Here is a 24,887-nt window from a genome sequence, read left to right as displayed (position 1 = left end):
TTCTCAAGCTGTGTTCTGGTTCTGCAGAATTCAACTCTAGTGTCTCTGTACATATTGCACAGCCTCCCAGACCAAATCATTTAAAATCAATTCTAATCCATAGTGAAAGAGAAGAATGGTCCCTTTAGGTTTCCAAACCTTTGAATCTTTTAAAAGCTACAGAGTGGCTAATGGATTCACATCAACTAGCCACGATGGGTCCAAATACAATTTCCCATGGAAGTTTCTTAATACTTAAGTCTCTTTCAATTATTTCTCACCTTTTTGGTCTTAACCTGTAATTTGTGAGTCTGAATTCTTCTCATATTTAAAACTAGCATGATAAATTAACATATTAGTATAACATAACTAAGCTGAAAATACAGTGGAACATCATCACTAAGAAACTAAAGAAAATGCATGTATCTAATGCAATTTTCTGCATTAGAGCCTTAAACAACTCTGGGAACAGGCCTGAAAACCAAAACACTAGGAAAAAAATATTTGTTGTTGGCTGCTATCTTTACAAACTCATTATCTCACTCTTAACAGGTACCCAATAAATATCTGCTTAATGAATACATTCAGGGCAAGTTACAGTAGCTGTTCAATGTAATTGGAAGGTGCTTTTAACAAATGTTTTCCTGCTATCTATCTGTGTTTGACCAGGATAAGACTGGGTAGGCTGGGACCATGGAGCTGTGGTCTGACAACTGGTAGAAACAGAGGTCTGCCACCTGGACGAGCATGAATAGCTCGTCCCTCTGTCATGAATAGCATGACAGTCCCTCTGTCAATAGCATGTTAAGGCCAGCAATTCTCAAACTGGCTTCCCACCCTGAAGCAAAACCCTGGACTTCACATGTGGGACAGAAATTTGCTCCAACAAGGGTACCAGGGGATGCCCAGCCTGGGAGCACAGGACGGTCTCCTCCACATGCTCTTCTGTTTATCATAATGGAAGTAGAAAGCAATAATGTTATGGTACGATTCACCCTGATTCTGCGCTCATTAAGAAAAAAATATTCTCAAGAACTGGCACCTATTAATAAAAACAAATTGCTTGCAACACAACCCAATTGCAACACTCCAGTGTGGGTAAGATCTTGGTGAAGAACTGCTGCAGTACCAAGAACATAGCAGTCAGCTTTTATTGTGGCAGCACAGTGCGCCACACGTATGAACCCTTTTCGTCTCTACAATAACCCTGTGAAGTAAGCGCTATTAACACGCCTAGCTTACAAACGCAGAAGCAGAGGCTTAGACGCACAGAGGACTCCCAGCTGCTAAGTGGCAGAGATGGAAGAAAACCCCAGGTTGATAACAACGTCTGTGCTAGAGTCGTTGTGGAGGTGGTGGCAGTAATTATAGTGACAATTGTAGCAATAATAGGAGCAAATATCCATAACATGTACTGCTGCAAGAGTGTGATGTAGAACAACTTCGTTATTTCTCCCAACCAAACTCTGAGATTGATGTTACTAATAACATCATTTTAAGGTGAAGAAATGAAAGCATGTAGATGTCAAGTAATTTGCCCAAAGCCACACAATTAGAAAGTGGATTTGAATTCAGAGTCTGAACTTTCAGCCATCCTACCGCACAGTTTTTGTACTGTCCTAAGGCCAATTGTATCTTGTGTCTTTAGTCCTGGTAGCATTTCTTTTTTGTTTTAATCATTTTATTAGGGGTTCATACGACTTTTATTACAATCCATACATACATCAATTGTGTAAAATCACATTTGTACATTCATTGCCCTCATCATTCCCAAAACATTTGCTCTCTACTTAAGCCCCTGGCATCAGGTCCTCATTTTTTCCCCTCCCTCCTTGCTCCCCCCTCCCTCATGAGCCCTTGATAATTTATAAATTATTTTGTCATATCTTGCCCTGTCCCATGTCTCCCTTCACCCACTTTTCTGATGTCCACCCCCTAGGGAGGTCACATATAGCTCCTTGTAATCGGTTCCCTCTTTCCAACCCACTCTCCCTCTACCCTCCCAGTATCGCCACTCACACCACTGATCCTGAAGGGATCATCTGCCCTGGATTCCCTGTGTTTCTAGTTCCTATCTGTACCAGTATACAGTATTTCTTTTAAAATAGTCTTAATAGATTTTATCCAATGGGTAGACTTCTATGGAGAAGTTCCCATCGCTTCCAACATTTTGGCATAAACCATACCAAACAAACCCACTGCCACTGGGTTGATTCTAATTCACAGCGATCCTAGGGATAGAGTAGAACTGTTCCACAGGGTTTCCAAGGCTGTGAATCTTTAAAAAGAAGCAGACTACTTCCTCTTTCTCCCTCTGAGTGACTGGTAGATTCGAACCACTGACCTTCTGGTTAGCAGTTTAGAGCTTAGCCCACTGTATCACCAGGGCTTAAGAGTCTTAAAATTAATGGAGTCCATGTCAGTCTCTTAAATAGCTTTTCAGAGTTATACTTTAGAGAATGCAACTATCCATACTCTCCCAAACTCTTCGGTTCATGGACTACTGAGGGCTCACGAAAGTGGCAACGTCCCAGCTCTCTCACTCAAACTCTCCTGGATGCAGATGTTCCTAATTCAGTGTGTGTGTGTGTGGGGGGGGGGCACCCTTTCCTGACCTCTCCTAAAATTTCAAAGGTCTTTATTCCAACTACAATTCATAAATTATCTGCTTCCCTCTCTCTGACCATAAAGTCTTTCTATTAAGCATGTATGTATAATTACATAAACGAGTGGTCACAATTCCTATTTGGGGACAGATGCCCATTCCAAAGCTATTGAGAAAGCCCCTAACTTTCTATGCTTCTGTTTCCTTAGGCAGAAGAGAAGAACATGCAGCTGGCAGTCAAAATCAAAGGGACACCAGCAAGCAAATCAAACAGGGAAATTTAATAAGATATCCCAGGTGCACAGGATGTAGAGTTTGGGAGGCATGGACTCCTAAACAGAATTTAGGGATATGGTCAGACATGTGTCCTCTGAAAAAGAAACTATGACACCAATTTTTTTAAAAAATTAGTATTAAAAAATTGTATTAAATGGAATACATATTTTACACCTTGATGTGTAAATAGAGTCTCCTAAATCTCACACAGAAAATGAAGGGCACTGCCCCATCTCATTATATCTAATAGCATTTGGAGAAAGGGGTACTGCTTCAAAGCTAGCGGAGAGCATACTGTATCCAAGAACAAGGCTGGATACGGGTTATGACCTTGGGAATAAAAGTCCCCCTCACTTTTAAGTTATAAGCAGATGATTATGCCACAAAGCCACAAACGATGACGAATAAACAAACACAAACATTAGTGGCTTGGGAAGGAATTAGTTATCTTTATACCACGCTTCCCTTAACTCACTCCACCTCCCAGAGCCCATGGTCAGTACTCCCATTCTCTCTAAGCCTCCCACTCTCTCTTTAACTTTTGGGCAGTTATGATTGTCCCCATCTTATTATACAAGGAAAAACAGCCTTAAAAAGAAAGTTCAGCAATTCCCAGGATCATAGATAAAAGAGTGGCAAAGCCAGGACTCAGACCCAGGTCTATCTGACACTCAGCCCAGACTTTTTTGCTCCTATCATAACCTCATTCTGGGCAGTATCCAGAGTAAGAGAAACTTCAGGGCACATTCATTCAGCTAGTCACTGCCAAAATGGCAAAAAAACAAAACAAAAAAACCTAGATGGGTAGATCCAGAAATCTGAGGGATCTGGGCGCTGACAGTAGAGCTATAGGAGTAATTCTGACTGCACAAAAAGCTACTTTGATGCTGCCTTAGGAGGTCTCTGACCTGTGATTCAAGATGTAACCATTCTGGAATAGTTCCCAAGATTCCAAGGTCATTTGTGGCTTAAGGCAGAGCAGTCCTTCTGTGAAGGACAGGGGTCAGATGAAGGCTGTCCAAGCCTTAGATTCTGGACACAAGGGCGGAGACACAATCTTCTTGTCCCTTTTAGGGGCTGACTCATTCATTTCTACATCTCCTGTGCCTAATACATTTGCCACCATAGTAGGTAATCAAGAAATATTTGCTGAATTAGTTTCTTAGTTAATAAAATTAATGAGAAAAGTAGCCAGCAGGAGTGGATTACCAAGAAATCACGGTAAACACAGGCCTTTTTGTACTTAGTCACTAATCTAGTGAAACCCAGGTGAAACTATTCATTACAGATTAGTAAGAAAGCATAAGTAGAACCATGCTTACCTTACTTACTGGGTACTCTGTCCCTGTCAGGGATTGTAAATTTGAAAGGATGTTTACCTTCTGTACGGAGGTGCTACGCGGAACAGAAGGCAGATGCCAGCTAAACCAAGAAGCTGAATCTTTGATGTGATGAAAAAGTTTGAAACTGTTCACTAGAGATTACCCACGAAGCACAAGCAAGGCCATGCTCACCTTGCTTTCTAGATCATCCCACTTTTTCTCCAGTGAGAAAGGAGAACACAAAGCCCTCACAGTCAGTCAGCTTGTTTAGCTGGCCACCTAAACTGTACTTGTGCTACGATTTAAGGACCAGGGTGCCAGTAACTGCATCTTCCACTGTCAGAAGTTTTACCAACTAGAGAGTTCATGTAGTGCACACATCCTCTCTCTGTACCCCCTTCTCCCTCCTCTCTTTCAACATTTTATTCTTTTAGGTGAAAGTTGAACAGCAGATTCATTTTACAAGCAATAGTTCATAGACAAATTGTTTTCTAACATTAATTACAAGCCCCACAAATGTGTCCACCTTCTCCCTTGTCCTCCCTGGGTTCCCGTTTCCACTGGTCCAGTTACCCTGCGTCTCCCTAACTTATCATTTTTGGTTTGGGGTGAATGTTTCCCCTTTGTTCTTGTGTAACTGATAGTTCTAAAGAGCACATTCTTCACGAGTGTTATTGTTCACGTCTTAGTCCCATCCATTATGTGGCTGGAAGGTGGCCTCCAGGAGTGTCTTCAGTTTTAAGTAAGAAGGTTGTCTCAGAGCAACAGTCTCCAGGGTTTCTCTAGGTTCTTTCAGACCAATAAGTCTGATCTTTTACAGGCTTTGAATTTTGTTCTACATTTTTCAGCTATTCTAAGCGGGACCTTCTATTGTGGTCTTGATCAGTGTGGTCAGTTGTGGTAGCCGGGCACTATCTAGTTCTGTTAGTCTCAGGTTAGAGGATGCCGTGGCTCCATGTGAGCCATTCATTAGTCCTCTGCACAAATTGCTTGAGTCTTTATTTTCCTTTATTCTACTTTGCTCCAAGCGGGAAAAGGACAGTAGTTGCTTCTTAGATGGCCTCTCTAAAATGGCTCCACATGCTGCTACTCACCAGATAATAAAGATAATGTACAACATTTTGCCAACTGACCTAGAAAGTCAATGAGACTACAGTCCTTAGTCTTCAATCTAGTGGTTCAGTCCCAGTGTCTAAGTACAGTTTCTTTAACTGGGCCCCCTGTGTGATTGATATGTATATATGTTGCATACAGCATTTGCAAATATCTATATAAAATGCCTAACAGCATGCTATACATCTTGCTCACCTATTTAGCAAACATATTTACATATGTTTACCTACTCACAAATGGTTGCTAATTAATTACTATTGTGGCTCCCTTAGGGCATTTCCCATAGTTGTCCTTTGTTCGTATGCACCTTTCAGAGTCTTTCCTTTGCCTTGGTCATGTGGTAACCTCCACCATACTGTGTATTGCCTCTCCTTTCACTACTGTCTAGTAAGTGATTCTCCCTCTTTTCCCCTCCCTTTCCTGGAACCCTTCAAAGACTATTTCTTTCTGCATGTAAACCTATTCTTGACTTTTAGTGGTCCATACAATATTTGTTTTTTTGGATTTGATTTATTTCCCTCAGCATAATGTCCTCCAGAATCATCTACATTGTGAGATGTTTCACAGACTCATTATCATTCTTTATCATTGCATAATTTTGCATTCTGTGTATCCATTCGTCCATTGAGGGATGCATAGGTTGCTTCTATCTTTGTGTTACTCTGAATAATGTGTCAATGAACATGGGTGTGCACATGTTTATATGTCTAGGATTTTTACCTAGGAGTTTGAAGCACTACAGTGTTTTCCATGATCCCTCTACCATTTTGCAGTTCTATCAGCAGTATATAGGAGTTCAAATTTCCCCACAGTTTCACCAACATTTGTTCTTAGTTTAGTGCCATATTGCTGGGATGAGATGGTATCTCATTGTACAAGCACTCTTTTTAAAAATGCATGTAGCTCAGAATAGCTAAAACCAAACCAAAAAACAAATTCACTGCTGGCAAATGAATTCCAATTCATAGGGACCCCAAAGAGCAGGGTAGAACTGCTCCATAGGGTTTTTGATACTGTAAACCTTTGTGAAGCAGTCTTATCTTTGTCCCTTGGGGAGGCCAATGGGTCAGTGATTCGAAGCCTCCATAAAACGCTAAAGAATGATGATGAATCATTCAAAGGATTCCAGGCAGGGGAGGGAAAAGGAGGGAGAATCACTCATAGTTAAGCAATCCAACACTTAATACACTGGACCACCACACTTCTTAAAATAATGACAGGGCAAGATATGACAAAATACCCATTTATAAACTATCAAGGGCTCATGCGGGAGGGGGGAGCGGGGAGGGAGGGGAAAAATGAGGACCTAATGTCGGGGGTTTAAATGGAGAGAAAATGTTTTGAGTAACAATGTACAAATGCGCTTTACACAATTGATGTGTGTATGGATTGGGATAACAGTTGTATGAGCCCCTAATAAAATGTTAATTAAAAATTTTTTTTAAAAAGCATTTGAAGATCTAAAAAAAAAAAATAATAATAATGAAGGCTAAAAGCTTTTTACATGAAATTTAATCAGAATGCTTTACTTATAATTAAGCTTTCTTATAAACAGGCCCTCAGCAGAAAGAGAGAACTCTGAATAACTGATGAAGGAAATTTGGGAAGGAAAGACCATCTGAAAGGCCTGCGCTTTTTAGAGGAAGGGAAGGTCTCTAAGGTACACTCAAGCATGCACTTGAGTGAAGCATGCTCATATGGACTGTCTGAGGCTGAGCACCTGAAATGTGGTCTGTGAGACCATGGAAGCAAATTCTTTATTTTATTTCAACTTAATTTAAATTTAAATAGCTACATGTGAGCAGTGACTACAACTAGGTAAGAACAACATGGATAAGAAGAAGTAGAAAGTGATAAATACAAACTACCTACTTCAAAATGTTCCCCACGAGTAGTGATATGATGAAGGTAGGGGGATGATCAGGGAGGGGGAAGGGTGAGAAAGGGGGAAACCATCACAAGATTTGGATATAAAGCCCCCCCAAAGGGGACGAATAACAGAAATGTGGTGAAGGGAGAGAACAGACAGTGTAAGATACGAAATAACAATATATAATTCATCAAGATACATGAGGGTGGGAGGGTATGAGAGGTAGGGGAAAAAAGAGGAGCTTATACTAAGGGCTCAAATAGAAAATGTTTTGGAAATGATGATGGCAACATATGTACAAATATGCTTGATTAAAACTGATGTATGGAACATTATAGGAGCTGTAAGAGCCCCAATAAAATGATTTTTTATTTTTTTAAAAACTGTCCCCATCAGTACTTGTAAAAGGTGATGCTAGCTTCGTACTTGCGGTTTTCCCAAGCTCTTTTATACTTAGGTCTTAAAACGACCCTGTCAACTGCAAGGTCAGCAGTTGGAACTTACTAGCTGCCTCTTGGGAGAAAGATGAGGCTGGCTATTTCTGTAAAGATTTAGTCTTGGAAACCCAAGGAGGCAGTTCTACCATATCCTATAGGGCAGCTCTAAATCAGAATCCATTCAGTGGCAGGGGGTTGTAACAGTAACTAGTGGTAGTGTCACTGACAGATGAGGTTCACAGAATTCTGGGGCTTGCCTAAAGAGACTCAGTGGGAAAGTGCAGCCCCTCAAGTGGTATAACTCTAAATTTGCCCCACATGGCACCTTAGGAACCTCAGCGCCTCAAGCATCGAGAACCAGGACAAGGAGGGGGCCAGGTTCATCCTACTGTTCTGACCCACAGTCTCTAAAGATATTCAGTGAGAACCAGCCTCTCTTGGTTCACTACTTACACTTCTCACCTATTTGGAAGTCAGTTCCTTTGACAGTTGGCAGATATCACCCCTCTACCAAATCTGCTCCGGCTCCTGATTTGGACAGAAACCTGGGGACCTCTGAGGGGTGAACTTCAACTGTGGAAAGTGGAGGTGTTTCCTATTCTCCATGGTGGTACCTATATGCCTATGCTATTACTTTAAAATTCTGAGGCACTCTAAAGATTTGGCACACAGATATCTGTACATGACTGGATTTTCTGCTTGGGAACAGAGAGATTTCAAAGGTTGCTTAATCCAAGAAAGGAATGGCAAAGGCAGAAGAATTATAGGTAATTCCCTGCTTGCCTATCTAACTTTGTACCAAGTTACTAAAATGCTTTCTATAATTTTCTAGGGATATATTTAACAGATTAAAAAAACCAGTGGAATAAAGGAAATGATTTTTTAAATATTTAATGCAAATTATCATAGATCAAGACATTTTGACATGATTTCAAAATACATGCAAAAATTGGTGAAATGCGCTTGAAATTTCCCCTAGTAAAAGTATCTCTTAAAGAAGTGAATGAGTGTACGTGTATGGATGTACATATTTATCTCAGAAGAGATTCTTAGCTTTCATCAGATTTTCAAGGCAAAGGTAATCAATTGGCCATCTTTATTATCACTCAATGTTTTAACACAGTTTAATAAATTTCTTAAATAAATATTTTATATATAAGAGAACTTCGAAGAGTTCATGGAAAAATGTTTAGAGATAATGAAAAATCTCAAATGACTTTTCAAAACCCCTAATATATATAAATACATACTCACTGAATACATAAACATGTATTTATATCATAGCTACTGTAAATGTGATCTTTCTGTCCTCTATATATTCTAAATGGCCAAGTGGGTGAAAGGAGACGTCGGACAGGGCAGGATATGACAAAATAAACAATTTATAAATTATCAAGGGCTCATGAGTGAGGGGGGAGCGGGGAGGGAGGGGAAAAAATGAGGACTTGATGCCGGGGGCTTAAGTGTTGAGCAAATGTTTTGAGAATGACGAGGGCAATGAATGTACAAATGTGCTTTACACAATTGATGTATTATGGATTGTGATAAGAGTCGTATGAGCCCCTAATAAAACGTATTAAAAAAAAAAGAAATACTAACAATATTAAGCTAAATGTTTGGAAAGAGAACAATAAATACTACAAGATATTTTTTACAAGTGGTTGAAATTTTTAACTTTAAATTTCATAACTGATTAAAATTTTATCTTATATTCAGATTCATTTTCTCCTTTATAACTTATTTAAAATTTCTTTGGTCTAGTAGGTAATCAGTACACTGTATGCATACAATAGATGTGGAAAATATGAGATTTCATATACACAACACACACTCACATATATCAATAAGGGAGCTTATACAACTTTTAACATATTTAAACAATTGAATCGTATGTTATGTGAATTATATGTCAATAAAATTGTTAAAAAATAAAGTGATTTACCTCCACTCTGCATAATCAGCCCAGGGAAGGGCAGTTTCCTTGATGGAAACTTTATATTGCGGTTGTATAGACATGAATCATGCCCTCACTGCCTTTTGACCAATCTTATAGGCTTTTCTATTGAGCATAACATATGTGTCCCAATCATGGGTCTGTTCTCATTCTCACCAGTAACTGTGAAGTACCGATTTGCCACCAATCCTGTCCTACTTAAGCCTTTGTAAACCTTTGGACACTATTTTGACTTTGTACTAATGGTCTCCCTCATGCAGATGATGCATCTTTGTCTTGTCTTTTCCTGTTTTAAGACTTAATAAATCTTCTTAAATTAAACAAATAACAAAATTAAACAAAAATAAGGTAACAAATAAACTGTTATGAATTCATGTGATAAAAAAGCATGCAATCACTAGAAATAGTGTTTTTGAAGATCATTTAACAAAAAAGGAAGATATAAAAAATATATACAGGTAGTATGATGTTAGTCTTGATAAAAATATTGTTATGTTTTTTCTGTAATAAAAGCAAGTGTCACTTTTATAATCAGAGAAAAAAGCTTTCAACTTTTTCTTTGACTATTTTAAGAAGTGTTTTAAATGTGTAGAGACTATATTTTGGTACATGGTAATTCTAATTTTTTTTGTGTAATTCTAATTTGTTAATGACATCACTTTTTCATTATCTGGGATACCAGCTCAGCCATTACCAATATTAAATGAATTAAAAATCTCCTACAATTGTGCTGTCACATTCACTTCATTTCACTAAGAGATTTTGCTTTTTTTTGCAATTTGTTGCCATGTTGCTTTATCACCTGAAGCCAAATTATACTATGTCAACTATGAAACCTATCTACTACCCTCAAAGAGCTTTTGTGAAGAGTAAATAATCAAGGAAGAGAACGTAACACACTGTCTCGAACCTGGGAATCCTCAATGAAACAGTGCTGAAGCAGGCATCAAGGGCTGGGTGTCTGTTCTGGTTCTCTTCCACGCTGGACATGCAAACGCTGGCCTCATGACACCCACTCACACTGCTACCGGCCTTCAGAACGCCACCCTGGTGGATCTGGCACTCCAAGTCACTGATACTGTGTAACAGGGGCTTTCTCTCTTTGGTCACCAGGTTGTCCCCTGATTAGTTAGAACTTCTAGACCCTCAGTGATAAGCAAGATAATACGATTTTGTTCCAATCGAGTAGTCAGAAATGAAGAGTGTCATTGGTTTGTTGCTGCTGTTGTTTTTCTCCTACAGCTTTTTATTGGTGAGAACTTAGATGGAGGCTGCATATTGGTGCATCATTTTGGCATTAAACAATTTATCATACCTCCCAATAGCTTTCCTTGTTTCCTCTCCTACCCTGACTTTTTTTAGCCCTCTCCTCTCATAGGATGTTATCTTTACCTTCACCCAAGTTAACATCTGCCCTCCTTTTAAACTAAGGATTATCAGAATCCAGTCTGAAAAGCTTGCTTTTGTTTACCCATCTGATGAGTTCACATGTTCTTGTACAAAGACCCCTTGGGTTAGAGAAAAAGAATGTGTTTTCAGACACTTCAGTAGGATAGAAAATTGGTCTTTCACCACATTAAAGGTCTTAACCACGTTTACCGTCAACATTCTTGGTAAGGATCAAGTGAAATGACAGATGTGAAAGCATTTTGTAAACTCCAAAGTGATCTATAAACATAAGAGGAGGAGGACAGTATATAGATAAATAGAAGCAGCACATCAACTTGAGTTGAAAATCTGTGCTTCTATTCCTTGTTCATGGGCTGGATCACTTGGTATTATGCAGATGTCAATTCTCCCAATCCAATCTATGGAGTCAAAACAATCCAAGTCCCAATCCCAGGAAGCTTTTTCTTAGTGGAAATGGGCACAAACTGGAGCAAGAGGAGCCAAACAATTTTACAAAAGATTATAGAGACTAAACCTGGAGGATTCTTACTACCTGATTGTAAGCCTCCCTCTAAAGGTACAGTGATCAAAACAATATGGTTTTGACCAAAATGATAGACAAAAGAATCAATGGAACAGGAGAGTCCAGCAATAGACCAACGCCTACAAAAAGACAGAAACCTGTCAAAGAAGGAAAACACAGATATTTTCCACTGTGGCAAAGTGGTAATACCGCCCTGTCAAAGGCAGAAAACTTGTGAGACCTGGGAAAACAAGACAGTCCCTTGGGGTTCCTTCCAGCTTGCCCAGGTTTCATGGTCAATTGATTTCCAACAAAGTTGCCAAGGAAATTTAATAGGGCGTCTTTTCAACAAATGGTGCTGGAGCTATTAGGCATTCAAAGGCACAAAAAAAGTGAACTTCAACCCAAAATTTGCACAAGTATTTTAAAAAAGCAATTAAAAAAATTTTTTAAATCATTTTAAATTTAAGCAAAAACCACGCTTAAAAAATAAAAAGTCAGTTGGGGGAGCAAACAATGTATGTGGGAGGGAGAAGGGAGCATTAGAACTGATTGTAATTACACAACTCATTTAAAAAGCAATTTTTAAAAATCATTTTATTAGGGACTCATACAACTTATCACAATCCATACATCAATTGTGTAAAGCACATTTGTACATTCATTGCCCTCATCATTCTCAAAACATTTCCTCTCCACTTAAGCCCCCAGCATTAGGTCCTCATTTTTCCCTTCCCTTCCCGCTACCCCCTCCCTTATGAGCCCTTGATAATTTATAAATTATTATTTTGTCATATCTTGCCCTGTCCGACGTCTCCCTTCACCCACTTTTCGGTTGTCCATCCCCCAGGGAGGAGGTCACATATAGTGCCTTGTAATCTGTTCCCTCTTTCCAACCCAACCTCCCTCTACCCTCCCAGTACCGCCACTCACACCACTGGTCCTTTAAAAAGCAATTTAACCGTGAAAAAAAAGTTCTGAAATTGGGGTAATGATTGTACAACTCTTCTTGATATGACTGAACTATTGAATTGTATGATATGTGGACTATGTGCCAATAAAACTGTAAAACAAAACATTCCTATCTCTTAAAAGAAAAAATCTGTAAGACCAAAAAATAAGAAATGTTTGTAACTATAACATAATACAGATGAAAATATCTATTAAAATTGATAATAATTTATAAAATGAGTAATCTAAAATAATACAAAGAATGTAAATCTTTTATATATTGAATAAGGCAAATAATTAATTATTGGATGAGATACAAAAAGCACAAAGGATAAAAATGCTAAACTGATAAACTGAACTTCAAATTTTACAATGTCTACTTGTCAAGTCTTAAGAAAATGAGAGACAATTCACAGACTGGGAAAAATATATTTGAAAAGTACATATCAGAAAAAGACTGAGTATACAAAATACATAAAGAACTCTGAGGAGCTGATGCCAGGGGCTTAAGTGGAGAGCAAATGTTTTGAGAATGATGAGGGCAATGAATGTACAGATGTGCTTTACACAATTGATGTATGTATGGATTGTGATAAGAGTTGTATGAGCCCCTAATAAAACGATTAAAAAAAAAAGAACTCTCACAACTCAGTAATATAAAGGCAAACAACTCAATATAAAAAGTGGGAAACTGAAGAGATAGACCAGAGAAGAGATAAGGTTAGCAAATAAACCTAAGAGGCTCAACATCGCCAGTCGTTAGGCAAATGCAAATTAAAACCACAGTGAAATCCTATGACACTTGCACTGAAATCATCAACATTTTAAAAATCATAATACCAAGTAGTGGCAATGAAGCTGAACCGACTGAACTCTCCTACATTGCTGACGGGGATGTGAAACAGTACAGCCACTTTGGAAAATAGCTTAAAGATTTCCTATAAAGTTAAACATATACTTATTTTATGATTCAGCAGGTCTACTTCTAGGCACTACACAAAAAGTGAATGCAAATACTTTCAGTGGTTTTATTCATAATTAATTAAAAGTGGGGGTGGTGGAATGGGCCCCAGAAAGATTTTTTTTTAATGATAATATATTCATACGAGAATGCTACTGACAATAAAAAAGGATGAACTATTGATAACTGCAAGTAGTGTGTTGACTTGTGTTCCCCTCCCAAAAAACATGTTCAGGTCCTAACCCTAGGTACCTGGGAACATGGCCTTATTTGGAAACAGAGTCTGCACATGTAATCAAATTAAGGTGAGGTCATACTGGATGAGAGTGGGCCTTAAGGCTATTGACTGGTGTGCTTAGAAGAGGAAAGGAGATTTGGACATAGTTACGCAGGGGGAAAGGGCATGTGATGGAGAGGGGAAGATGACAAGTGATGCAGCTACAAGCCAAAGGCTTGCCGGCAACCACCAGAAGCTATGGGGGCAAGGAAGGATTCTTCCTAGAGTCTTCACAGAGAGCACGGCCCTGACCCTGGACTTCAGGTTGCTGGTCTCCAGAACTGTGGGAACAATACATTTCTGTTGCTCTAAGCTACCCAGTTTATGGTACTTTACAATGGCAGCCCTAGGAAACGAATATATTTAACCACATGGTCGAGTCGTAAATGAATGATGCTAAGTGAGAGCAGGACCTGAAAGACTCCGCATTATATATGATGCACCAATAGGCCACTCTGGAAAAGGCAAAACGGCAGACCAGGCTGGAGACTGATTACAGAGGGTGTGGAATCATTACGGAGGGGCAAGAGGGAACTTTTGGGGGTTTCAGAACTGTTGATTGGGGTGGCGATTCTATTGTGTAAAACTGTATACCTAAAAAAAGGTGAATTGGATCGAATGTAAATTACACTTCAATAAAGCGTACCTAAAACACAAACAAACCTGTGCTTTGGGGGTTCTATTTTCTTTTCTTTCTTTCTCAGTTTGTAAAGAGTCCAGGGACAAGGGACCAGCTTAACCAGGGACAATGTGAGCAATAAAGTCATTGTTGTTTTACCTTTTAATTCCACAAAGGCATACAGGTAGAGAAAAAAATGAATAAACTGAAAGTCTGGTGAGGAACAGAAGTACTTCCTCACAATATACTTAATATAAAGAGGAAAGAGTAACTTTAGAAGGGAAAAGGTTGGCAGGCCCAATCTTCATTAAATGACCAAGGTGTGTATCATCAGTAACCAGGCATAATGGGATGTAATAACAGCATCACTTTTGTGCTATTCCTGCCAAAGATGCAGCATCTGAAACTAGTTGTGAAGAAACATCAGACTGGCCCCTATTGAGGGCTAGTCTACAAAATAAGTAGCCTGTAATCTTCGAGAGCAGGCGCCCTGGTGGCATAGTGGTTACACATTGAGCTGCTAACTGCAAGGTCAGATCCACAGTTGGAAACCACCAGGTGGGGCTTTCTATTCCTATAAAGACAAACTCACAGCAGCAGTTCTACCCTGTCATAGAAGGTTGCTGTGAGTTGGCATCAACTTGATGGAAGTGAGTTTTATAATCTTTGAGAGCAGCAAGGTTGTGAAAGTGAAAAATAATTTTTTGGATATAGAAAAAAGACCGTAAAACTTCTAGACTGAAGAAGGCTAAGGAGAATAACAACTAAATAAATGTGATTCTGAAGGTTTGGGGCATTTGGTGAAACTTAGACGGGATCTGACGATTAGATGGTAGTAATGTATCTCTGTTAATTTCCTTATAGCAACTCTGCAGAACAGGATCAAATGGCCTGATTTTGATGGCTGTATCTTGTAAGACAGAGTTTTTGCTTGTAAAAAGTGCACAGTAGGGGGAGCGGGGAGCGAGGGGAAAAATGAGGACCTAATGTCGGGGGTTTAAGTGGAGAGAAAATGTTTTGAGAATGATGTACAAATGCGCGTTACACAATTGATGTGTGTATGGATTGCAATAACAGTTGTATGAGCCCCTAATAAAGTGTTTTAAAAAAAAAAGTGCACAGTGAAATATTTTGGGGCGATAGGGCAACAGGCCATTAAAGTATTCTGAAAGAAACAGAGTTGTATTCTGCACTTCCAAATTTTCTGTAAGCATGTGATTGTTCAAAAGTAAGAGCTATTTTTCAAACAGAATCCTGGTGTTAAAGACTGAATTATGTCCCCAAACAATTTGTTGTAAATCCTAAACTTGGTGCCTGTAGTAGAAGCCCTGGTGGCATGGTGGGTTACACTGAGCAGCTAATTGCAGGTCAGCAGCTGGAAGCCACTACCTTTATGGGAGAAAGCTGAGGCAATGTGCATCTGTAAAGATTTATAACCCCAGAAACCCTCCAGAGCAGTTCTACTCTTTTCTTACAGGGTCACGGTGACTTGAAGGTGGTGGGTGGGTTATGCCTATGGTTCGACTTCCATTGGGGAATGGGTTTTCTTTGTCAATGAGAACAATTATAATTAATGTACGGTATATCCTGAGTAAATCTCTGATAAAAAGATTAAACAAACTCAGAGAGCCGGCAAGAGAGCAAGGGCAAGACACATGTAGACCTCCAGGGAAGCACAAAGCGGAAGCTGAGGAGACAAGGACCTTCCTGCAGAGCTGAGAAAGACGGCCCACTCTAAATCCACACTTCCAGCTCCCTAAACTGAGAAAAGACATGTCTGTTAGTTAAAGTCATCCCTGGTGGTATTTCTTATACAGCAGAAAACCTCCATCCCACCCCACAAAACTAATTGGAAGAAGAGCAAGAATTGTCATTCCCCAATGAGACCTCAGTCAATAAACTATCACACTAAAGCTAAACAAGCAAACAAACACATTTGCAAGTACTAGCCAAGAGAACGAATCACAATCTTGAAACAGGAATATGGAGGGGTATCACAGCAAAAACTGACAATACAATGAAGAACCACAAAATCTCAAGTACAGCAGCAAACCTTGACACTGCTCTATTTTCTAAAGCACAAAATCTAGCATGAAACCATCTTACTTTATTTGGATAATGAATGATCCAAATGGCCAAAGTATAAGGCAGTTTAAAAAGGCAGACCTTCATTATAGGCAGTATTATGAAGTAATTCTTGTGAATTTACATTAAAAAGAAGATTGCAGTTAATAGGGTATGAACAGATTCCTATTGTAGTTTTTCATGCCATCATTATAGTTAAGAGTTCCTATTAGCCATGGGTTGGAATTCACTAGATGGCACCTACCAATAATTGGCACCCTCCAATTTCAACCATAATCTTGCTTTGCTGGATATCATCAAACAAATGAACCCAATTTTCACAAGCAAAGGAGAAAACAGTACTTTTTATCTCAAACACCAAATTTTAAGCTATGTACTTAGAATGACACACCCCTAATTTTTCAGGGATTAGGCTGAAGAAGCCCTGATGGTGTAGTGGGTGACATGTTAGGAATGAAGATTTAGTCTTGGAAACCCACAGGGGCAGTTCTACTGTGTCTCATAGGGTGACTATAGTCAGAACTGACTCAATGGCGTTGAGTTTGGTGGGCATTAAATTTTTGTTCTGTGTATTGTGTATGTGTGTGAAGCTAAATCGATCTAACCAGGTCATAACAATAGTACCATATGTCAAAGTGTGAAATACCAATTCCACATTGCTTTCTGCAAGGCTCTTTGCTGCTCTGAGTAATACCCCCATGGCATTACCCTAATCTGTATGCAATATCTATACCTTAGGCTTGTGCTTACCAGGATGGGGACCACTAGTCACATAAAGGCAAGTGCTTAAGTATAACATATACAAAGGTTTAACACCAAAAATGTATATAACATCTCATTAATTTTTTTGTTGATTTCAGGTTGAAATAATATTTTAGATATACTAGAAATGTGGCTAGTCATAACTGAGATGTATTTAAGTATAAAATACACAAAAGATACCATACTACACCAAAAAATATTTAACTCTATCAATTATGTCAATTTTTTATTGAATTCATGTTGAAATAATATTTTAAATAAATAGTACTATTAAAATTAACTTTCCATGTTAATTCTTTCTACTTTGTTGAATATGTCTCCTGGTGATTTTTAAACTACATCAGTGGCTCACATTATATTTCTGCTGGGGAATGCTACTTTTGATCATTTGTAAAAACAACATTATCTTATGCCACAGAAACTGTGAAAGCAAATACTGAGACTCCCCAGAAGACTACTTACTCTCCTGGAGCCAATTACCCCAACCTCTAAACTACAGATGTCTATTTCTTTGTGCTAAACATGGTATCTTTGTATATTTCCAATCAGCTTGAAGAAACTGATTGTCTGAGGTACCTGAAACTCCGACACACTGCTCCGCAGCTGGCTGACATTTGGTAAGGACCCGCCGTGATACTGGGTAAGGCGTAGCTGCTGAAGCTTCTGAAATTGAACCTGAAAATTGGGAAGAAAAGAAATGGGTGTTGAGAGATGACAGAAAAGATCTGGCAGAAGCATCAATGTGTAGTATTCAGTACTGAAAATGGTGCAAAAGTTGAAGCCTGACTTTCAATTTCCTTTCTTCCAGTTCCTGGAGCTTTCTGGGCTTTAATAACTCTACTGGGGGGGGGGGGGGACCCTACCTAGCCATATTCCAAGTGGCTCATATCTTGACAGTGAGTTAGTTTTACAAGATATTGAGTGTGGATATGTAGTAGACAAGCAGGCTCATCTTTAACTGGGGAAAAAAGGGTCACTTAAAGAAAAACTAAGCCACTAACTACCATGAGGGCCCTGGTGGCATGCAGTGGTTATGAGTTGGGCAGCTAACTGCAAAGTCAACATTTCAAAACCACCAGCCGTACACTCACAGAGGGCAGTTTTACCACGTCCTATAGGGCCACTATGAGTCGGCATCGCCTTAATGGCAGAGAGTGAGTATGACTATCTAATACCCTAATTTATTAACTGTTTTCCTTTCTCCATGTACATTCACGAGTAATAATTGGACAGCTGCGATCAGAACACAGATAGGATCTTGCATGCTTATATCACAAACACAATCATTTTAATGGCAACATTAGGTTTTCTTCTTCTAAATTATTTCCTTAGAACACATTCCAAAGAGTGATTACTAAGTCACAGCTCTTGATAACACTCTGCCAAATACACTTTCCTAAAAGGTATGCCAATTTGCATATGAGAAAAGTTTCACCAAAAGCATACTAGCACTGAGTATCATGAGAGGAAGGAGGCCAATTTAGCAGTATAAAATGGCATCCCACTGGTTTAACATGCCTTTTTTTCTGTAACATCCTCCTTACTTCATTTTTAAACGGCAGTAAACTGGTTACAGATCTTGTATACCCTCAAGTGGTCTGTTCTGGTCTTTGAGAATTATTTCTAAAATAATAAATTGGTTCTGTGGTTATATAACCCTTGGCACTTATAATTCACACGGAGAAGAAGAAAGTTATTGAGGGGTACCCTAAGGCAGGCTGTTATCCTTTTATTATTCTCTGTCAATGTCTAATACAAATACAAACAAACCCCAAACACCAAACCTATCAGATCTGAACTCCTAACATGGGCCAGGTGCTGTCCTAAGTAGTTTTACACAATTCATCCCTAACCCTTTCGCCAACCATGCAAAGGAGACAGTGTTGTTCTGCTTCTAAAAACTTGGGAGACCCAGACTCAAGAAGTTCAGTTACTTGTCCAAGATCACAGCAGGAGTCCGAATCATGACTGTCTTACTCAGAGCCAATCCTCCTATCCCACCGTGCTCTGTTCCCTGGTTCTGTTTCTCTCTTGGCAATTATACTACTACACGGTCAGAGAAAAATGAAGTTTGGTTAACCAATAGCCTTGTTGTGCCTATGAAGCTTTTTTATTCTGTTTTGTATTTACTTTATATTATGAAAAATTTCAAATCTATACAAGAGACTAATACCACGCCACCTAGCCACCCAGGTTTAACAATTATCAACATGTGTTCAATCTTAGTTTATCTTTAATGCCCTCTGCCATCCCCTGCCCTCAGCTCAATGAAACCCAAGACATGTCACATTTCAATGATGCATCTGCAAAAGATAATGATGTATGTCTTTGGAAGTTGTAGAAACATAAGCATTCTTTTGGCTGCTTTAACTTTCTTATACCTAGTGTTTGATTTCTCATACATATTGCACTGTGATATGATTATCATCCATTAATCAAAACCCAGATCTGAGAACCAGATAGGAGGAGGCAGTGGCTGAAGTCTCTCAATCTTCGATCTAAAAACACTTTAACAAAACACTTGACACTTTAACCTTGAAATACTCTAGACAAAATTATGGGTCACCTTGATGTTTTAAACTTTTTTTTTTCCTTAAAAAAATTCTGTTTAAAGCTTTTAATAATTAAAAAAAGTCTGCATTTTATAAAACTTGATTAAAAAATAGGTTTTAAAACTGTACAGTTACCAGAAGTACACAGCTATCAAAAATGCACACCCTTCACTTGGCATCTCCAGCACCTTCAGCTCTCTGTGCCTGGTCTGTGTTGGTGTCTCCATTTTCTGCTGGGTGTTCCCGTCCTTGGCAGCATCAGCTGTCCCCTTTTTCCCTTTGGGCACCTTCTCTCCCTTCTTGGCAGAGGCCCTTTCAGGCTTAGGTTCTGGTTTTGGAGGAGCAGCTTTAGCAGATAACCTTGCTGCCCTCCTCTGGGGTTCATCCTTCACCTTGGCTTTATCTCCCTCAGCATCCCCTTCAGCCTTTCTCTTGGCATGGCGGCAACAGTGGCGGGGCGCAGGCGCTGGACGCGGGGATGGACGGCGTGCAGGCTCTGGTCGATTCCCATCTCTTCTTCACATTGCTCCGATCTAAAGTCTTTTCTTACTTCTCCCATCAATCTTTTTATTCATTTTTTTAAACTTAGTGTCAAGTCCTTGTGCTAGGCACTGACTTACTCAGATGAGTATGTGCGAAGCTTTCTGCTTTCAGAAAGTTCTGACAAGTTCTTAGCCCATAAGCTTTCATACTTCAACTAGGGTAAATTCTAAATCTAGCTAGTTTAATGTCCTAACAGTCCCTATATCTGCTCTCGATCCCAGAGTCCTTTTACCAGGGCCTTCAAATACTGTTAGAGTCACAAGAACATCAGATTTGTTATCAGAGGACATGGGTTTGTAACCAGGGCTCCCATTACTCTGATGTCTACTTCACAAACATGATGTACTTGGTATAAGGATTATAAGAAACAACAGACATGATAGCGATGAATAAAATTTAAGTGCTTCAAAACTTCCCAAGACCTTATTATTGCTGATATTCTCAGGTGCTTTCTTTTTTCTTTAGGGTGCTTCTTAAATAAAACCTTGTACTATCTCCCCGCGCCCCCCCCCCCTTTTAAATTTAGAATGATTGGCCAGATGGAATCTTAACTGGCTTTCAGCACCTTCCAGGTGATAGCTGATGAAACAACCTGGCAGCCCCTGGCCCACACCATGTCTGACCCACACCATGTTTTAAATTGTAATTTTGAACCTAGGAGACTGCATACAAATCTAGATTCCCAACCTCTTTTGATTGCAAGATTTGGCAACACTGAACCCATATCCTTGCATGGCCCCAAAGGCAGAGTGGAGACATGCCTACCTCCAGAGACAGGGTTTAGGCCTTCCTATTTACCCAAGTCCTCCTGTCACTGGCAACTACTGCCCAGGATCAGCTGCCAATTACCATTTCATTCTAGGCCCCTCCACCCATTGTTGTTATTTTTTTTACTTGCCTAACCCTGGAATTTGAGACAGCAAACGTTGGCCTACCATCCTCTGTCATATACTTTAGTGGAATTTCCTTCAATGTCCAGGTGAAATGAGAACCAAGTCTTACTAATTGCTTTTTTTAAAAGTACTCTGAGGATTCAACATGACCCCAATCAAATTCCCAGCAGGCTTTTAAAATAAAAATGGACAAGACAGTCCTAAAATGCATATGAATGGGCAAATGACCCAAAATTGTCTACGACATATTTTTGAAAAGCAAAGTTGAAACAGTTACGTTTACTGACTTTGAGACTTACCAGAAAGCTATAGCAATCAAGAAAAATATATAAATGAATAAGACAGAAGACACACCACTCATAGAGGGTCACTTGATGTTTGACAAGGTTGTTGCAGCAATTCAATATGGAAAGCATTTCAACAAATGCTACTGGCACAACTGGATATCCAGATGGAAATGAAAAGTGGCTGCTGCGCTTATACACATGCCCAGCTCTGCCACCATCAGCTAGTCCATCAAAATGAAGACTACACTAAATTCTCCGAGGGCACTAAGAAGATTCCACAAGGTAATACATGCACAGTGCCTGGTGAAGAGACAATTCTTAATATTTTGCCCCCATCTAATTCTTTCTCTACTCCTTTATCAAAGGCCTCACCACTCCAAAATATACATAAACAAAACCAAAACCAAATGCACTGCCATCGAGTCGATTCCGACTCATAGTGATTCTCTAAGACAGGGTAAAACTGCCTCTGTGGGTTTCTGAGACTGTAGCTCTTTGCATGCATGGCTTTATTCCAGATAAAACATGTTTAAACAGGTCTCTGTAATCGATAGGTGGCTGCAGACAAATTCTCTCTACTTATTAGGGTGACTTCAAAATTAGGTTCCATCAGAATAGTGACTTTGGAGGAGAGCTGTTGGGCCACTTAAACTACGGGTGGTAGAGTCAGCTTGGAAGGTAATGGGAAACATTGTTTTGCTGTCGCTGTTGTTTGTCTGTGGGGGGTGGTGGTGGTGGTAGAATTCCAGAGGCAATCTTGATAGATTTTCCCAATGACACATAGTAATTATGAGGACTCATTAGGACAAGGTTTAAAAAACTGCAAGTGCATTATTGAGCAGGGCTGAAAAGTGCAAAGGAAACCTTCCTCCTTCCCCCAAACTCCCCTGTACCAGCTCAAGGCTAGCAAGGGGTGTCCTAGGAAAATCCATTGGAAAACCTTATCCATTGTTCTTGACACACAACAAGAAATATTTCAAAGGAACAAGATTTAAGACCCTCAAGGATGCCAAATTGCTGTTTCCGTGTGGTGCAGGCTGAAGAATACAGTATTCTTCAGGGAAAGGTCAGGAGATGGAAATATTGCCTTCAGAAGGATGGCCAGGGAGAAGGGCCAGTGAGGGTGCGATATAGTAATGATGAAAAATACAACTTTCCTCTAGTTCCTAAATGCTTCCTCCCCCGCCCCCACTCCCTATCATGATCCCAATTCTACCTTGCAAGTCTGGCTAGACCAGAGGATGTACACTGGTATATATAGGAACTGGAAACACCGGGAGTCCAGGGCGGATAATCCCTTCAGGACTAGTGGTGTGAGTGGCGATACTGGGAAGGGAGAGGGAAAGTCGGTTGGAAAGAGGGAACCGATTACAAGGATCTACATGTGACCTCCTCCCTGGGGAACAGACAACAGAAAAGTGGGTGAAGGGAGACATGGGACAGGGCAAGATATGACAAAATAATAATTTATAAATTATCAAGGGTTCATGAGGGTGGGGACAGTGGGGAGGGAGGGAAAAAAATGAGGATCTGATGCCAGGGGCTTAAGTGGGGAGCAAATGTTTTGAGAATGATGAGGGCAATGAATGTAAAATGTGCTTTACACGATTGATGTATGGATGGATTGTGCTAAGAGTTGTATGAGCCCCTAATAAACTGATTTTTTTTTAAATAAAGACACTGAGTTGGAAAAAAAAAAGGATGGCATATGGAAGATATGGCTAGAACAGCTTCACATTTTTGATACTTTTGTTTAACAAATGTTGCTGTGACTTTATAGCAATACTTTTGACTTACCCTAGCATTGCCTGTTTTAATATAAAAATGATGGCTTCCTCCAAATAGTCTGAACAAATTAATGCTCCAGGGTTATGTGATGAGTTTATACGATGGTTTCTCAGCACCCAAAGTTGTTCTTCATAGTCACACTTCTTGAACAAGTTTCCAGCCTGTCACCATTTCCTCCCATTCGCTCCTCTGTGCTTTGCAACCTACCTTCCATCTAGCATTTTTGAATGCAGCTACTCTCACCACGGATACCAATGGCCTCCATAGGGCTAGACCAAAGGACAAGGTCTTATGCTAGACTAAGTCAGCAGTATCAGGTTCAGCTGATTGAGACTCCCTCCTTTTCACAATAACTCCCCTGGCTTTTCTTCTTTCTGGCTACAGTCTTGTGTGTTGGCTTTTTCTCCTCTACAGCCCCTTTAAGAGGTAGAGCAACCACAGCTTATCTAGGCTCTCTACACGTCGCTCTACAACAGGGTTAAAACTCAAACATCTGTAGGTGCCAAGTAAGGCAGATATGTGAAATGAGGTACACTAGCTGTGAAGAACACCATAGGGAGGGGGAATGGTGGGGATCGAGGCAAAATATGGGGTCACTGCTGACGGATGTCTCAAAGGAAGCAAGAGTCAAGATTTTAATGTTAAATCTAAATATGCATTGTTGGCCCTCGTTTTTTTTTTTAACTCTCATTTTTAAGTAACACAATCTGGGTCCAAAATTTTATATATAATAATAAATTTTATACATATATATATATCAGAGAATCAAATAAGGAATGCAGGGCAGCAGTTTGCAATCTCTTTTCTATAAATTTTTCCGAAGCAGCTGGATCTCCACCATTGGCTATATACACCAAACCTTTCCAAGTTTATAACAGTAGCCCAATCTTCCCACCTGAGCTCCAGGACCATATAAACAACCAAGAATTAAATCTCACTCTAAAAACTCACTGGCAACGAGTTTATTCCGACTCACAGTGACTCTGTAGGACACAGTTGAACTACCTTTGTGGATTTCCGAGACCGCAACTCTTTACAGGAGTAGAAAGCTTCTCCTTTCTTCCTAGGAACAGCTGGTGATTTCAAACTGCTGACCTTACAGTCAGCAGCCCAATAAACCCACTTTGCCACCAAGGCTCCTTTTAAATGCCTCATAGGCACCTCAAACGCATCTTATCCTAAATGGCTTTAGCCTTATAGCTGACTTCCCTGAGCCCTCCCCTCCCCTCAACCCTTTCAACCATTCACAAATCTGGTTCTTTTAACGTCCAAAGGATCGATTTGTTTACCTGTCTGCCTCCTCATTGCCCACACTAGTGGATGCCAGCCATCACCTTTCCTAGAGTATTAGAGCCTCAGAACTATTTCTCTGCTGCTGCTCCTCCATTCTATCCACTTTGTAGCAAGAAGAATTTTTTTAAATGCAAATCTCTCCTGGTTCAACTCAACAATGACTTTCCAGTGTCCTTAAGATCAAATCCCAAGTCCTGACTCAATAACCTGACCCCTGTGAAGCTTACCTCTCCTGCTTTATTCCAAATCACCCTCCTTGTTCCCTTGCTAAAATGTCTGTGCTCTGTGTCTGACATAGTCTCCTGTACTAGACACACAAATGTATTCCCTTAAACACTGTTCCCACTCCCACTCATCTTTTAGGCCCCTAGAGGTAAACTCCCTACCACATACAACCAGTCATCTACT

At 39.7% G+C, this 24,887-nt stretch overlaps 1 protein-coding gene across 1 annotated transcript in view; it reads right to left on the bottom strand.

Moving 5' to 3' along the window:
• CRTC3 (CREB regulated transcription coactivator 3) overlaps positions 1–23,400 on the bottom strand; it is a 111,900-nt gene extending 88,500 nt beyond the window's left edge. Inside the window, exons 1-3 of the mRNA XM_045286300.1 lie at positions 23,394–23,400; positions 19,864–20,003; positions 17,700–17,798 (exon numbers count right to left, since the gene is read on the bottom strand). Coding sequence (XP_045142235.1) covers positions 17,700–17,798; positions 19,864–20,003; positions 23,394–23,400 — 246 coding nt within the window. The remainder of the gene's footprint in view (positions 1–17,699; positions 17,799–19,863; positions 20,004–23,393) is intronic.
• Between the last annotated feature and the right edge of the window lie 1,487 nt (positions 23,401–24,887).

Source organism: Echinops telfairi, unplaced genomic scaffold (genome assembly GCF_000313985.2).
Source record: "Echinops telfairi isolate 266 unplaced genomic scaffold, ASM31398v2 ScPeMD7_7;HRSCAF=31, whole genome shotgun sequence".
Classification (NCBI taxonomy): domain Eukaryota; kingdom Metazoa; phylum Chordata; class Mammalia; order Afrosoricida; family Tenrecidae; genus Echinops; species Echinops telfairi.
Note: the sequence above shows the minus strand (reverse complement) of the source record. Positions and strands in the feature narration are given on the sequence as shown.